The sequence below is a fragment of the Panicum virgatum genome, chromosome 9N (genome assembly GCF_016808335.1).
Source record: "Panicum virgatum strain AP13 chromosome 9N, P.virgatum_v5, whole genome shotgun sequence".
NCBI lineage: Eukaryota > Viridiplantae > Streptophyta > Magnoliopsida > Poales > Poaceae > Panicum > Panicum virgatum.
The window spans coordinates 24550434-24564076 of record NC_053153.1 but is presented as its reverse complement, the minus strand read 5'-3'; the positions used below and the strand labels follow the sequence as shown (position 1 = coordinate 24564076).

The window sequence follows — 13643 nt, the reverse complement described above, 5'->3', positions numbered from 1 at the left end:
CTTTCCTTTTCTTTCCTCTCTCCTTCCCTCCTCCTCTGCCGCGCGGCCCGACCGCGCCACCCCTCCCCGTTCCCGGCCTGCTCTGTCCCGCTCCCGAGCACCGCCCGGCCCGGCCCCGACCTCGCCCCCTCGCTGCAGAGCCGCGTGCCGCCGACCCCACGCGCGCACGCACGCGCGGTACGCGCCCGCCGGCCCCGAACGCCGCTCGCCCCGCCTGCCTGCCCCGCGCGCCACCCCGGCTGCTCCCAGCTCCCACCCGCGCACGCCCGCGCGTTCTACTCCGACCTCCCCTCCCTGGCCGAGCGACGCGCCACGCCAAGGTAGGCCGCGCACGCGCTCGGACGCGCGAACTCGCCGCGCCGCGGTGCGCCGAGCCGCGGCACTGGCCGCCTGCACGCACGCACACCGGCCCGCCCGCACACAGGCGCACACCGCCGCCGTTGACGGCCGCACAGCACCGCCTGCACCGGGTCGCCGCCTGCCCGACGCATCACGTCCCGCCTCGACGCACGCGCCGTCGTTCGGCGCACGCACAGCGCCGGCGACCTTGGCACAGCGCCGCCTGCGCCGCCTGCCCGAGGCGTCGCGTCGCCAGCGCTCGCCTCGCCACCGCTCGCCGTTGACGCCCCGCCAGTGCCGCACAGTGCCCGTGCCGTCGCATCACCTGGGCGAGCCTCGCCGCCCCCACACCATTAACGCCGCCCCAGAGCTGCCCCGCCGGCCACCACCCCACTCTCATCCCCACCGCCTTGGCCGCCTATAAAAAGAGGGGCGAAGGGCACCCCGAGCTCCACAACCTCACCCACCTCCCCGAGCTCCCCTCTCCTAGCCCTGCAGCGCCGCCACGCCAAGCTCCAGAGGCCGCCGCCGCCCCCTCCCGTCGCCCCGCCTCTGCGCGTCACCCCTACCCAAGGTGAGCGGGGTAATCGACTCCACGGAGTCCCCCGGTGCTTTCCCCCACCTCCATGGCCGCCACCACGCCCCCTGAATCACCGGCCCAAAACCACCGCCGCCCGCTGCCGCACGCCGTCGTGGCCAGGCCGACCCGGGCCGCCTCCGCCCGAGCTGCGGCCGAGGATCGACCCCGCAGGGCCCCCTCTCCCTTTCCCCTCACCTCGGAGCCGCCCCCGAGGCCCTGACCGCCGGAATCGGCACCGCCGGCGACGCGCCGCCCCCTCCCCTGTTTCCCAGCGAGGGGGAGGAAGAGGACAGGGCATTATGCCCAAAAGCCCCTCCCTTTTTCTATATTTAGTAAAGGAACCTTCCACCTTTTAACATGTTTGCAAATAAAACCCTTCTCTTTAATATATTTCGAAATAAACCCTCCTCCCATATAAACATAATTACAAATAAACCCCTGACTCTTTTAGAATAACCCGAATAATTTCTAAAATACAAACCAAGCCCCTGCCTTCTTAAATTTAATTACAATTAGGCCCCTGGACCCTGATTTAACCCCTAACCCTTTATGTAACCTATCATTTCATGCACCTAACAAACTCTGATCGGCCCGAAACTCTACCGCGCCTTTCTTGACCTAGTTTCGGCCATGTCATTACGAAACCACACAAAAATATTACTCCATCCTCCATATCTTATGTGTTCCCGATTCGAGCTCAACGATAGATCTTTATTTTCTATATATTGATTGTGTGCTTGTTTGTGTGCGCTGTAGACCACGTAGTGAACGAAGGAGAGCCCGTCAACGAGCAGTACTGTGAGCAGGTGAACGAGGACCCGTTCCGCGACCCCGAGCCCGAAGGACAGGACATCCCAGAAGGCTTTGAAGACGGCAAGTTCAATCCCGCCCTCTGATGCATGTTTCAGTCCTAGTTTTTATAAACATAAGCTATTGTCCTGCTTTATAAAATTGCATATGTTTTGCCTGCATGAAAACACGGTTGGATAGCCACCCCTTGATTTGTTATAACCATTCCTTGACCACCTAGATTAATGTCTGATTTTGCTTGGACGTTAATCGCTATTAGAACGCTTAGGACTCTGCACATAATGCTATTTGTTTTATAAAAGAAAATGTGTGCGTATGTGGGATGGGATAAATGTGGTGTTTTTGTAAAGAAGGTTTAGACGGGATGGATGGCAATTCTACAGATTTGCCTTTTGCTCGTGCCGTTGTGGCAGGGCAAGGAAGGGAGATATCCACCTTGTCACCCCTAAGGACCGAGTTGGTGTTACATCTCACCTAACTCCACTATCGTGCAAACCACTCGACCGTTGAATGGGCAACGGCTTAGCATAAACCCCACTAGTTGATGTGATAGCCATCAGGAGGGCTGAGAGCAACGGGTGACCAAGGAAAAGGGATATTTTCAGTGTGACTTATACCCTGGTCGTACCTCAGAGTTAGGTTGATGACTCTTTGGTGAATCCCGTGATGGCAGATCAGGTCTAGCTAAGGTGGGTAATGGCTATGCCAGGATCTACACCGACACTTCGGTGCTCGTGTTGTGGTACCCGCTTGTGGGTAAAGTTGCACACCTCTGCAGAGTTAAGAATCTATTCGAATAATCCGTGCCCACGGTACTGGGTGAGTTACGGTGTGGTCTCACTACTAGTGTTTACCTTGGGTTGGGCTAGCGTGAGTTGTTTTGGATTTGTGTCCGGCAGTTGTGCCGTGTGCTACGACGGACGGGGAGTCCGGTAGCAGTTTAAAACTCAAACCCCGTGTTATTCATTACAAAAAAACTATTTTCCGAAATGTTTTTGGTTAAACGAACCCCTGCATAAAATTTAGCTTTCCGCAAATTAAAGCCATAACCTTATCCTTGTTTTACCTGTACATGTTATTCTGATGTAACCCCCTCCGTGGGTGTGGTTGGACTTGCTGAGTACGTTTGTACTCACCCCATTCTTACTTTTTACAGAAGAAAACCCAGACTTCGTGCCAGACGACGCCGAGTAGGGTTATCGTTCTACACCCAACCTTGCCTGTGGACCGGCCCTGTTCGAGATGATTTCGCTGACGCAGTACTCTGAGCCCGAGCTAGACCCCATGTGGGTTGCGGTCTGGTGTTATGTCGTAGCTTGGTTACTTATTATTATTATCTGTATCGAGTGTCCTCCTCGGAGGTTTGTATGGTAATGAACCATCTGATGTAATAAATGTGGCATCAGCCTCTTGGGACTGGTGTTTGTATCACATTTAAGTCTTCTCTTATGAGGGGACGCTCCCAATATTTATATTTTTTTGAAACAATTTTTGCAAGGAACATTTTATTTGCTTCAAAATTATTTCTGTTTTTATCCCGAGTACACGTTGCTCATGCATTTACCTATGCCAGTTCTTTTTTCCTGATAGCTGAGCCGTGTAGCACACTAGCACAGAAGCAAAGGCTTTTTCCTTCCTTTATGGGCCGGGTAGCAGTTGAGGCATGTAGGGTAAGATTTCAAATTTCAACCATTGTCATCCTTGCGTTCAGCCGAACCGCTATTTCTGGCCCACAAAGGCCCATCGTTCGAGGTCCATACCAAAACATCAAAGTATTTTTATACTGAAGTCCTTAAAAGTGTTATATTGACATAATATCGCAACCAAACGACTAGGCGAGGATGATTGCATACTTCAAACAAACATCGACTCCTAGTGGGGGGGCGAAATGCAAAAGTAGAGCTTCTGTGGACATGGTATAAGACCTGCGGGCCGCTGCCGCTCCCCAAACCCACCCTAAACCCTCCGGTCCGCGACCCGGCCGGAACCGTAGCCTTGCCCCCGCGCCGCCGCCAGACCACCCCGCCGCTTCTCCTTCCACCTCTTCTCGGGCTGCCGTCCGTATCTCCTGCGCTCGGTAAGGAACCCTAGCCCCTGATTGCTTGATTGAATTTCTCGTTCCATTCTGCGGGATCATGGCGTCGTCTCGAGCACTAGAATCCTATTGTTCCGTTCTCTCCAATCGGTCCAATTCGCTGCCGGCAGCGGGTTTGCTGGCTTGCTTGGTGGTGGATTGCGAGTAGCAGTTCATTATGACCTGTTGATTTTTTTAGAAAACTGTTCTCGACCCTGTGTTTACTGACTAGTTACCACGAGTATTGGATTTTTTTGTTTCTATTTCGTTAACGTGACCGATGCCACGAGTGTACTCGGCACCTTTCATGTTTCTCCTTTGTTATGACGCTCATGAGGAATATGCTAGTTTTTAGTTTTTCATTTGTTTGTACTGTTGTTATGCATTATTCTTAATTTAGCCCATATTTTCTGTAGAGCTTAGTTGAGCCATTATGGGCAAGTCGAGCAAGAAATCCGGTGTTGAGGTTGCACCTGCTGCTGTCTCGGTCCCAGAGGGCAAGTCTGCAAAGAAGGGTAATGTTTTGATAAGTAGTGGAATAATTCTTTGTTAAGTTTGTCTCACAGGCTTTGTATTTACATGTGTTATCCCATGGTGTGACAACATTTTTTGATCCGAATGAACAGGGAAGAGAAATGCGGAAGGTGAGATTGAGAAGGCAGTCAGTGCGAAGAAGCAAAAGACTGTACCTGTAAAGGTTGAGCCAGTGAAGAAGCAGCCCCCTCCCAAGAAAGTTGAGAGCAGTAGCTCTGAGGAAGAATCTTCAGATTCTGAAGAGGAGGTACCACTGTTCTAGTGTTCTTTCCTTTTCGGCTCACTTGTCCCCTTCTGTTAAAATCTAAAGTTATAATGCTTCATCTCAGAAGATTAGTTTGCTTTACAATGCCACAATAGATTGCATGACACGTTTACTGTATTTTTTGTATTTTTGTTATTCGCTGCATGCTGTTGATTGAACAATTTGCTTTCACACTTTTTGGGAGTTAAGCTTGCCTTTGCGGTAACTCGTACTTATCCATATGTTGTTCCAGTTGCCTTGTTGAATATGTGAGACAATGCTTCATGGTATTTTTCAAATAAACAATTGCACAGAAACACTTGGTATCTGTATGCAGTTGTCAGGATATCTAAACTTGAAATTCATTGGCTTTTAGAATATCCTTGACATCCACTCATTCGTTCGTTAGATGTTTGCATTATAGTTTGAGGTCTAAATAGCAATCGTGTTTAAAACGCAACATGGTTTTGCACATTTTGGCTTTTTCATTGGTATGCACTACGGATAAAATTATTTTTTATGGCATTGGTGCGTGTCTTGTGTATGGATGGGATCTTTGTGTTCTTTTGATTTCTATTTTCAGCTCACTAGAAAACGAAAATCTTTGCAGGTTAAGGTCCAGCCGAAGAAGGTTACTCAACCGAAGAAAGGCATGCAACCTGCTAAAGAGGAGAGCAGTGATGATAGCAGTGATGAGAGCTCCTTAGATGATGTAAGCGTTATTCACTTTCTTTTAGGGACTTCTTTCTTACCAATCCGTACTTACATTTTGTTCAATTAAGGAACCTTCCAAAAAACCAGTTGCTTCAAATAAACCTCCAGCTGCTGCTGGCAGCAGCAGCAGCGATGAGACCAGCGATAGTGGTGGTGATAGCAGTTCTGATGACGAACTTGCAAAGAAACCCACTACCCTTACAAAGAAGCCTGCTGCAGTGGTTAGTAATGGTTCCAAAAATCTTATGTCTGACAGCAGCAGCTCAGACAGTAGCTCGGACGATGAATCTGATGAGGATGATGTAAGTATTTGCAACCTATTTTATCTTCAAATGTGAATCTTGAATGTTCTAACCCGTTGTCTGCCCATCCTACCTTTCTGCATGAGCTTTTTATGTATAAATTATGTGCTTTTCTTGACCGTTCTCCCGAAAGTATTAAAATACTACTGTTTTCAAGGTTGATCTCAGCAGTGGTATGAAAGCATAAGTATTGTATTTGTTATCTTCCATGTTTTAGAACTGTATATACACATCTTGATAAGCTAATACTTCAATGAAATGTCCTGAGTGTCTTTGTAAGATAAAATAATTATAAGGAACATATATGTAATGTTAGATCCTTGTACTAGTGTGACACCACTATCCGGAACAGTTGTTGGGAATTCTTTTTGCATTTTTTTTCACTGACATTTGTTGCACTTTATTGTTTTTCAGAAGCCTGCTGCTCAGCTAAAGAAGCCTTCAGTTGCCTTTGTGCAACAGAAGACCCAAGAGTCTGATAGCTCTGACAGCGATTCGGATGATGATTCAGATGAGGTAATATGTTTGTGGATCCACATGTTGTACTTGTCCGTTGATTTGATTACCTTTGATAGGTAGATGTTTGTGTTAAAAAATAATTTCAGTTGTGTTCCTGACATGAACAATTTCTTCAGGATTTGCCTGTTAAAGCTCCGGTAGCAGCCAAGAAAAAGGAGGAGTCGAGTGAGAGTTCTGAATCTGAGTCCGAGGATGAGGTACTAACCTTACTGCATAGGTTGTTGGAGGCTTCATCATACTTAAAAGAACTTTCTAATAGAGTGTATTTTCTATTTGTCTTCAGGATAACAATGCTAAGCCTGCAAAGGCTGCTGCTCCTAAGAAGAAAGAGGAATCTAGTGATAGCTCAGAATCTGACTCTGAGTCAGATTCTGATTCTGATGAAGTAGGTCCCACTATTTTTCTCTACTCTTAACTTACTATTGCACAAAATTTTAAATTCATCTCAATTTTCTTTACAGCCTGAAAAGCCTACTGTTGCTGCAAAAAGGCATCTAGCAACAGATAAGAAGAGCAGACAAGTATGCTTTCTCTTGCTTGTGTCTTTGACTCGTAATTTGTGCCCACTTCATAACTGAAATTAAATGTCAAAAATATGCTTTGGGGGGCTTCCGTATCACAGAATGCCTTCCAATGAAGTTAGTAGTTTCACTTGTCTGTGATATACATGTTAAATGCAAACTGTTTTTCTCTCTCTTTAGTCCAGTGACGAATCTGATGATAGTTCTGATGAGAGTTCTGAAGAAAGTGATGAGGAGCCTCCTCAAAAGAAGCCAAAGGTACTCTATCTTCATGTTCGCTCTGCCTTTGAATATTTTGTTTCACCTGCTTACTGTTCTTCTGGTGCTGCAAAGCCTGCCACTAAGGTTTCAAAGAAAGAAAGCAGCAGTGATGAAGATAGTGAAGAGGAAAGTGACAAACAGGCTAAAACTCCCAACAAAAAATTGGCACAGAATGAAGTATTTCTACAATCTAAACTATTCTATATTTTGGTTGTTTCATATTAGATGGATTTTTTACAAGTGTATTATTTATTGCAGGCCAAAACTCCTGCCAAAAGCCAAAGTCAGTCTGCTGGATCAAAGACGATTTTTGTGGGGAATTTATCCTATAGTGTAGATCGTGAACAAGTGTAAGTATGACAGTATGTGGAGTGTGTCAATTTCTTTTCTTTTTTTCTTGAAATGTGTTGCCATTAAGATCTATTTCCACATCCTGTAGTAAGCAATTTTTTGAGGAGGCTGGTGAGGTTGTAGATGTTCGTTTGTCTACTTTCGAGGATGGGAGCATGAAGGGCTATGGTCATGTTGAATTCGCTACAGCTGAAGCTGCTCAGAAGGTGAACAATCTGCTTACTAATTTGGTACTTAATGCAGCTTAGTGAACTTTTAGATCAGAAGACCTCACTGCCGTCAAGTTCTATTTGACACCAACTGGTTCTGACACTCAATGCATCCATGGAAGAATTTGTTAATGAACTCTCTTTTTCTCAACTTAGGCACTTGAATTTGCTGATCATGACCTGATGGGACGGTCTTTGAGGGTCGACATTGCTGTTGAGAGGGGCGCGTACACTCCTGGCAGCGGGTGATTCTCTATCTCATCTTTGGTGGTTCTCCTATAGGGAATGACCGATTCAGTGTATTACCAATCATTATCAGTGTGGCCTGAATTTAGTGTATTACTCAGGAGGGACAACAGTTCTTTCAACAAATCTGCTCCAAGGTCAGGCAACACTGTATTTATTAAAGGCTTTAACACATCTAGTGGAGAGGACCAGGTAATTTTATGTTCGTTTTGTCATCACTGTGTTTCTATTTTCTGGAACAATGTCTCTTTATATCTGACATTTTTTCTTTGCTAGATCCGAAGCGCTCTTGAAAAACATTTTGGCTCATGTGGAGAGATTGTTCGGATTTCAATTCCAAAGGATTATGAAACTGGTGCACCCAAAGGGTCAGTTGGCTCTTCACATATAAATTCTATATGCTTAGGTTAAGCCCCTGTTTTGGGGCACAAGATTTGGGAGGAACTGGTTTAAGGCTATTGTTTGTACAATTTGAGAAGTAACCATTTCCAAATGCTCCTTGGTGTTGAAATAAGGCTTTGCTTGGTTTTGCAGGATGGCATACATGGACTTCAAGGATCCGGATTCCTTGAATAAAGCATATGAGCTGAACGGAAATGAACTTGATGGCTACAGCTTGTATGTTGATGAGGCGAAGCCTAGGCCTGATAACAGAGATGGTGGCTTCAGTGGTGGCAGGCGGGGAAGTTTCAGTGGTGGAAGAAGAGGGAGAAGTGACAGGGGCCGAGGTGGTGACCGCGGACGTGACGGAGGACGGGGGGGACGTGTATTTGGAGGAAGGGGTGGAAGGGGTGACAGAGGCCGTGGCGGCCGGGGCACACCATACAAGCAGGGTGCTGGTACAGGCCGCTCAGATTTCTATCTGCTGTCATGATAGAAACCTTGTTGAAGCTGTGTTTGTTGGGATCGCTTGATTTGTAACATGTGGTTCAATTTTTTCAGGAAAGAAGACGACATTCGATGATGACGAGTGAAGCATTGGCAAGCGACTATAGTGAAATGCGAGCACCTACTATCTTTACCCTAAAACTTCTGTTATGTGCTCTCGTATATGATGCTGCTCGGCTTGCTTTGCAATTTTGACATTTTTTTAACCTCTTTTCACACCGTAGTTATTGAAGTATCTCGTGGATCTCATTGACGTGACATTTTTAATGCATTTTTATGATGAGGATAGTAAATTCTTTTTATTTGGCCTTGTTCATAGAGATCTTGCAATGTTGAAGTTTATGCAATGCACCTCGACAACTCTTACTCTGCACATCACCCCCTGGGGCCTGGGCCATCGCCGTGGACACATGAATACATGATCCAATGATCAGTGGTATGGTTGTGGCGTGTCGCCATGACGAGCCCCGAGGTCCTATGCTTTGGGTACAACTGTAGCGCGTTATTCTTGCAAACTGATCAGGTCGCCGATCCCGAATGAGGCGAACTGTCCAGCACCGACAGCCTCATCTTGGACTTGTTTGGTTGGTGCTAGGATTGTAGCGCGCTAGGAATAGTAATAATTTTGACCGTTAATTACGGTGTCAAACAAAATCAGTTTATAAAACCAACTTCAGAACTCATGCGCTAGTGACCATAAAGAATCTAACGAGGCCTTTGACCGCGCAATTAGAGGATGGTTACTGTAGTATTAATGTAGCAAATCATCGATTAATTACCGTCATTAGATTCGTCGCGAAAAGTTGCACACATCCCTAAAAAACTTTTGCAAATAGACTTCATTTAGTACTTAATGCATGCAAGATTCTTTTCCGGGAAGCGTGCGCGCTAGGAATCTTGTGGAACCAAACAAGGCCCTTAGAAACCAGCGCCCTCGCCTCTCCCAGCTTTGGTGGTGCCACCTCCGCTTTCCGCCACTGCTGAGCATGCTGCCATGCCGCCCGTCTACCGCCTTGCTCGCGCAGCCCGTCTAACGCCTTGCCCCTGCCACCGTCCTCCGCCTATCGGAGATTCTGCCCTGCCCGGCTGGCGCTCCGCGCCGCCTCGCCATCCGTCGGCCCAACCGTCGCTGCCGCCGAGCCGCCGCCGTCCCCAGCCTCCTCTTATGTAGCCGGAGGCCAGGGAATCATCCCACCCGAGAACCCGAATCCTAAAGGTCGCCGCCTTCCTCCACGCCGGCGGCCGCTCCGCCCACCAACCACCCCCCAATCCCCTTTCCTAACCCGGCGCCACCATCATCGTGAGGTCTAGAGGAGGAAGAAGAAGCACAGTGCCGCACGGGCACACCTGCCAGCGAGCTGTGCCTCCCTTCTGCAAAGCGCGCGCAATAAATAGGCTCCACCGATTGAGATGGTAATGGATATTCGAAATCCTATAGATTTTTACTCTGTTTGGGTCTGCTGACAGGTCCTGCGTACCGTGGCCAGCAACCCACACACACCAAGAGCGACCTGAAATACCAGAACCTGCTTGATGTCTCCACCTGTGAACTCTGCAGGCGTGGCGACGAGGACAGCAACCACCTCTTCCTCAGCTGCCACTTCACTTCCATGCCAGGCTTGCCTTGGGCGTGGACACGCAAGGCCATGATGTGGCAGCGATCTGGGCCATCCCGCGCCCTGCAAGGCTGCAGCGCAGCCGGCCAAACACTTTGACTCCTCCACATTTGTTGAAACCTATGGAAACATTGCCACGCAATGATCTTTAGAGGTGAAACCCCCTCATGCACCCGTTTGTGGCACGTAGCTCTCATGCACCCGTTTGTGGCACGTAGAGATGTAAATGGATCAGATACGGACGGATATCTCTGATATTGTATTTGTTTTCACATTTTCTATCAGATTCAGATTCAAATACGGATAGACTCGGATATATATACGAATGCGGATTGCTTCGGTTACGAATCCGAATAGATGTGTATCGAATACTATAACACCCAAATAAAAAAATTGAATTTTTTTTCTCAAACAATCTTTTGCCTTGTTAAAAAAGGGTTATCTTTTATTTCTTTCCTTTGTTTCTCTCTTTTTCTTCGGCTCGGCCCACTTCCCTCTCTCTTTTCTTTTTTCCCCATCCGGCCCAACTTCCTTCCTCCCTCTCCTTTTATTTTTCCACCACTCGGCTCATTCTCTCACCGCCCCATTATCCTCTCCCTAGCTCGATCCACCTCGCCTCCTCCCTTCTATTTCCCTCCCTCCCACAGCTAAATGTCACCAGTATTGCCTTCATGGTCGACCGCCAAGTCCTCTCCCCTCCTGGCCTTCCCTCTCCCTCTCTCCTCCTACAAAAGGCGCCCGAGCCACCATGCCTGTGTTCCCTCCCCTCCCTCGGACTCATTCCTCGTTTGCTCGCGCCCTCACCGCCATGCTTGCCGATCTCTCAAGCTCACTGTCGATCTGCCGCTCCATCACCTCCCTTAGCCAAAAAGACGCCACCGGAGCACCGCACGAGGGTAAGGACCCTCACCACCACCCACTTCTCTCTCTCTCTCTCTCTGGAATTGCTCGTCGGAGTTTCCCGATTGCGCCTCACCGTCGAGCGGCCCGTCCGCCGCACCACCTCGCCCTTCTGACCACACCACCGAGTTCCTCCTCACGCTCTCTCTCCTCGGCCTCTCCCCATGAGAAGCCAAGGTTGGATGCTCATTTTCGAGCAAGTCTGGCGAGGCATCACCGCCTCTGCTCGCCGCCGGTGCCCAATGCCGCCCTTGAGCCGCCCAGTCGAGCAGCAACCTACTCGAGCCACCAGCCGCCCTCCTGGAGCTGCCTAGCTAAGCCGCACCAGAACCAGGCCACTCTAATTGACTCGAGTCGTTGGATCAAGACCCAACTAATCAATTTCGGTCAGACCCGAGTCAATCCAATCACTAACGGTCAACCTTTAACTATTTTACAAAAAGGCCCCTCGTGTTTTCAAAAATCGACCCGCACTCTATCTCAGTTCAAAAATAATTACAAAATAGCTCTTTTTCTTCTGTTTTAGCCCCTCACCTTTTCCAAAATAGAACCCACCGCCAAGCCTTATCTTTTTACAAATCTAACTTTGTGCTTTAGGTTTAATTAGGTTCTAGCCCTTGGTTTCTTTAGATCTAGCCTCTGGAAGTTCGAATCACTTGCATATAAGCCCCTGGAACCTTGTTTTAGCCCCGTTGGTGTTAAAGGGAGAATTGCAAGGAGCCAACCCTAGTACAAGAGGATTGGGTTGGGTCAACCTATGGTGTACCGGTTGTTATGCCAGTAGTAGCGCCGGGCAGCTAAGTTGGTATGGAAGAACTGCTGCGTCGCAGGAAATCCTTCTCTATACAAATTCTTGTACGAGGTTTTTGAATAGAACTTATATCTTCCTTTCTTTAACTTCATTTTTATCGATTCTCACGCTCACACGATCCTTGCGACGCACACAACATCTTTATCACCTTATCTTGCTCTGTTTATTCTGTTTGTTGTGTTGTTTCTTATTTTATTGTATGTTTTACTTGTGCGATCGTTGTATAGACGACATGCCGTTCGAGGGAACTCAAGAGCAACAATTTGAGAAAGAGACTCAATAGTTTGACTTGGAAGACTAGTGGACTCCCCCCCATGTTTCTATAATAGCATGATAATTCACTTTATTTCATTTTTGTATGGCATAGACTTGATTTGTTGGGTAGAAATGCTTAGTTGCTTATGGGCTTGGGATGGTGTTCTCACAAACTTTTTGAAAATATTAGTCATGACTTTATTTGTTGTTATATTTGGATAATCACCAAAGACCCGAGGGATCCCAAGACAAGCAGGCTCATAATAAATAGGATAATCATTTTCATCAAGTAAATTTTCCATCACCATATTAACACTATGCTCATCTTTAAGAAAATCATAATTCAATAGGTTAGCAGTAGCAAACTCAGTAAAAGTGGTATGATAAATCCTTTTTCCAGTCATCCAAGCTAAGGTTTCCTCAACCATATCAATTTCTAAAGTTGCATAGAATTGTCGAATAATTATTTCATTCCAATCACATCTATGCAAAAAGAAATATGATAGACCCATTTGTGCAATCTATATAAACAATATGAAATCGTAAAAAAATATTATACAGGTAACTTGTCATGTGAAGAAAGAAAGAAAAATTTAGAGAAAAATTATAATAAAATAAGAAAGGAAAAAAGGAAGAAAGAAGCTCACACCAATAGGAGAATAGATAACGAATGGAAGGGAAAAGGTAAATAAAACAAGAGAACAAAAAACTATCGGAACGAAAGGGACACATAAAAGAAAAAAATAGAAGGAAATAAAAAGAGCACGATAATCCACGGCCTCCTGAGCTCACTGGTCAATATACACATTGTAGCAAGCAAATAATCGGATTGAACCGAAATTTGAGGTTATTTGAAGGGGCTAATTTGGAAAATAAACTCTTCAGACAACAATTACGTGATTTGCAGCACGGGTAATGCATAGCCGTGCGCACGTGAATGGTAGTGTAGACCGCTGCTAAGGATGAAAACAGACCCAAAAAAATCCCATCTTGTCCCACCTATATTTCTATATTTATCATGTATGTTTCCGTATTTACAGAAAAATATGGAAATAATCTCGTCTGTTTTTTTGGGATCCCATTTTTAGCTGAAATAATCTCGTATTTATAAAATCTGAAAAAAATTTAATACACACACCATATGCCCTCCCTCTCATTCCTCAAACATCAATCGGTGTACTTCACAGTTTAATCATAAGAAACATGAAACATTGATTATATTTTTTAAAAAATAATTTTCATAAAAGAGTGTATAGTGTTATATTCCTACAAGATAATGGTGATTAAATAATAATGTATTCCGGTAAATTTTTCGGATCCCGCCTATTTCTGTAACCTGTATATCCCGTTTTTGTTCTCGTTTCCAACTATTTCGTCGCTTCCCGGCCCGTTTTCCGTAATAAAATACGGAAACAAAAATGGTTGAGGGGTTTCCCGCCCGTTTTCATCCCTCCTCTCCATCCTTCTCT

General features: G+C 46.6%; 1 protein-coding gene across 2 annotated transcripts; it reads left to right on the top strand.

The window, feature by feature from the left end:
- Positions 1–3649: 3649 nt before the first annotated feature.
- Positions 3650–8908, top strand: LOC120687906 (nucleolin 2-like). 2 transcript variants are annotated; one of them, XM_039969996.1, is made up of 17 exons: positions 3651–3806; positions 4220–4318; positions 4430–4584; positions 5192–5293; positions 5364–5597; positions 6012–6113; positions 6233–6313; positions 6400–6501; positions 6578–6637; positions 6818–6895; positions 6971–7075; positions 7157–7248; positions 7338–7455; positions 7615–7703; positions 7806–7896; positions 7981–8072; positions 8239–8908. In XM_039969996.1, the coding sequence occupies exons 2-17, from the start codon at positions 4237–4239 to the stop codon at positions 8576–8578; spliced, it is 1923 nt and encodes a 640-aa protein (XP_039825930.1). In that variant the 5' UTR covers positions 3651–3806; positions 4220–4236; the 3' UTR covers positions 8579–8908. The 2 variants fall into 2 exon arrangements, with proteins under 2 accessions (XP_039825929.1, XP_039825930.1); XM_039969995.1 differs by having other exon boundaries at positions 3650–3806; positions 6818–7075.
- The last annotated feature ends 4735 nt before the right edge of the window (positions 8909–13643 follow it).

Excerpts from the sequence above, each read along its gene's own strand:
- LOC120687906 (XM_039969995.1), top strand. The coding sequence starts at position 4,237 with ATGGGCAAGTCGAGCAAGAAATCCGGTGTTGAGGTTGCACCTGCTGCT. Across the intron at positions 4,319-4,429 it reads GGGCAAGTCTGCAAAGAAGG|GGAAGAGAAATGCGGAAGGT; the intron begins GTAATGTTTTGA and ends CCGAATGAACAG. Across the intron at positions 8,073-8,238 it reads GAAACTGGTGCACCCAAAGG|GATGGCATACATGGACTTCA; the intron begins GTCAGTTGGCTC and ends TTGGTTTTGCAG.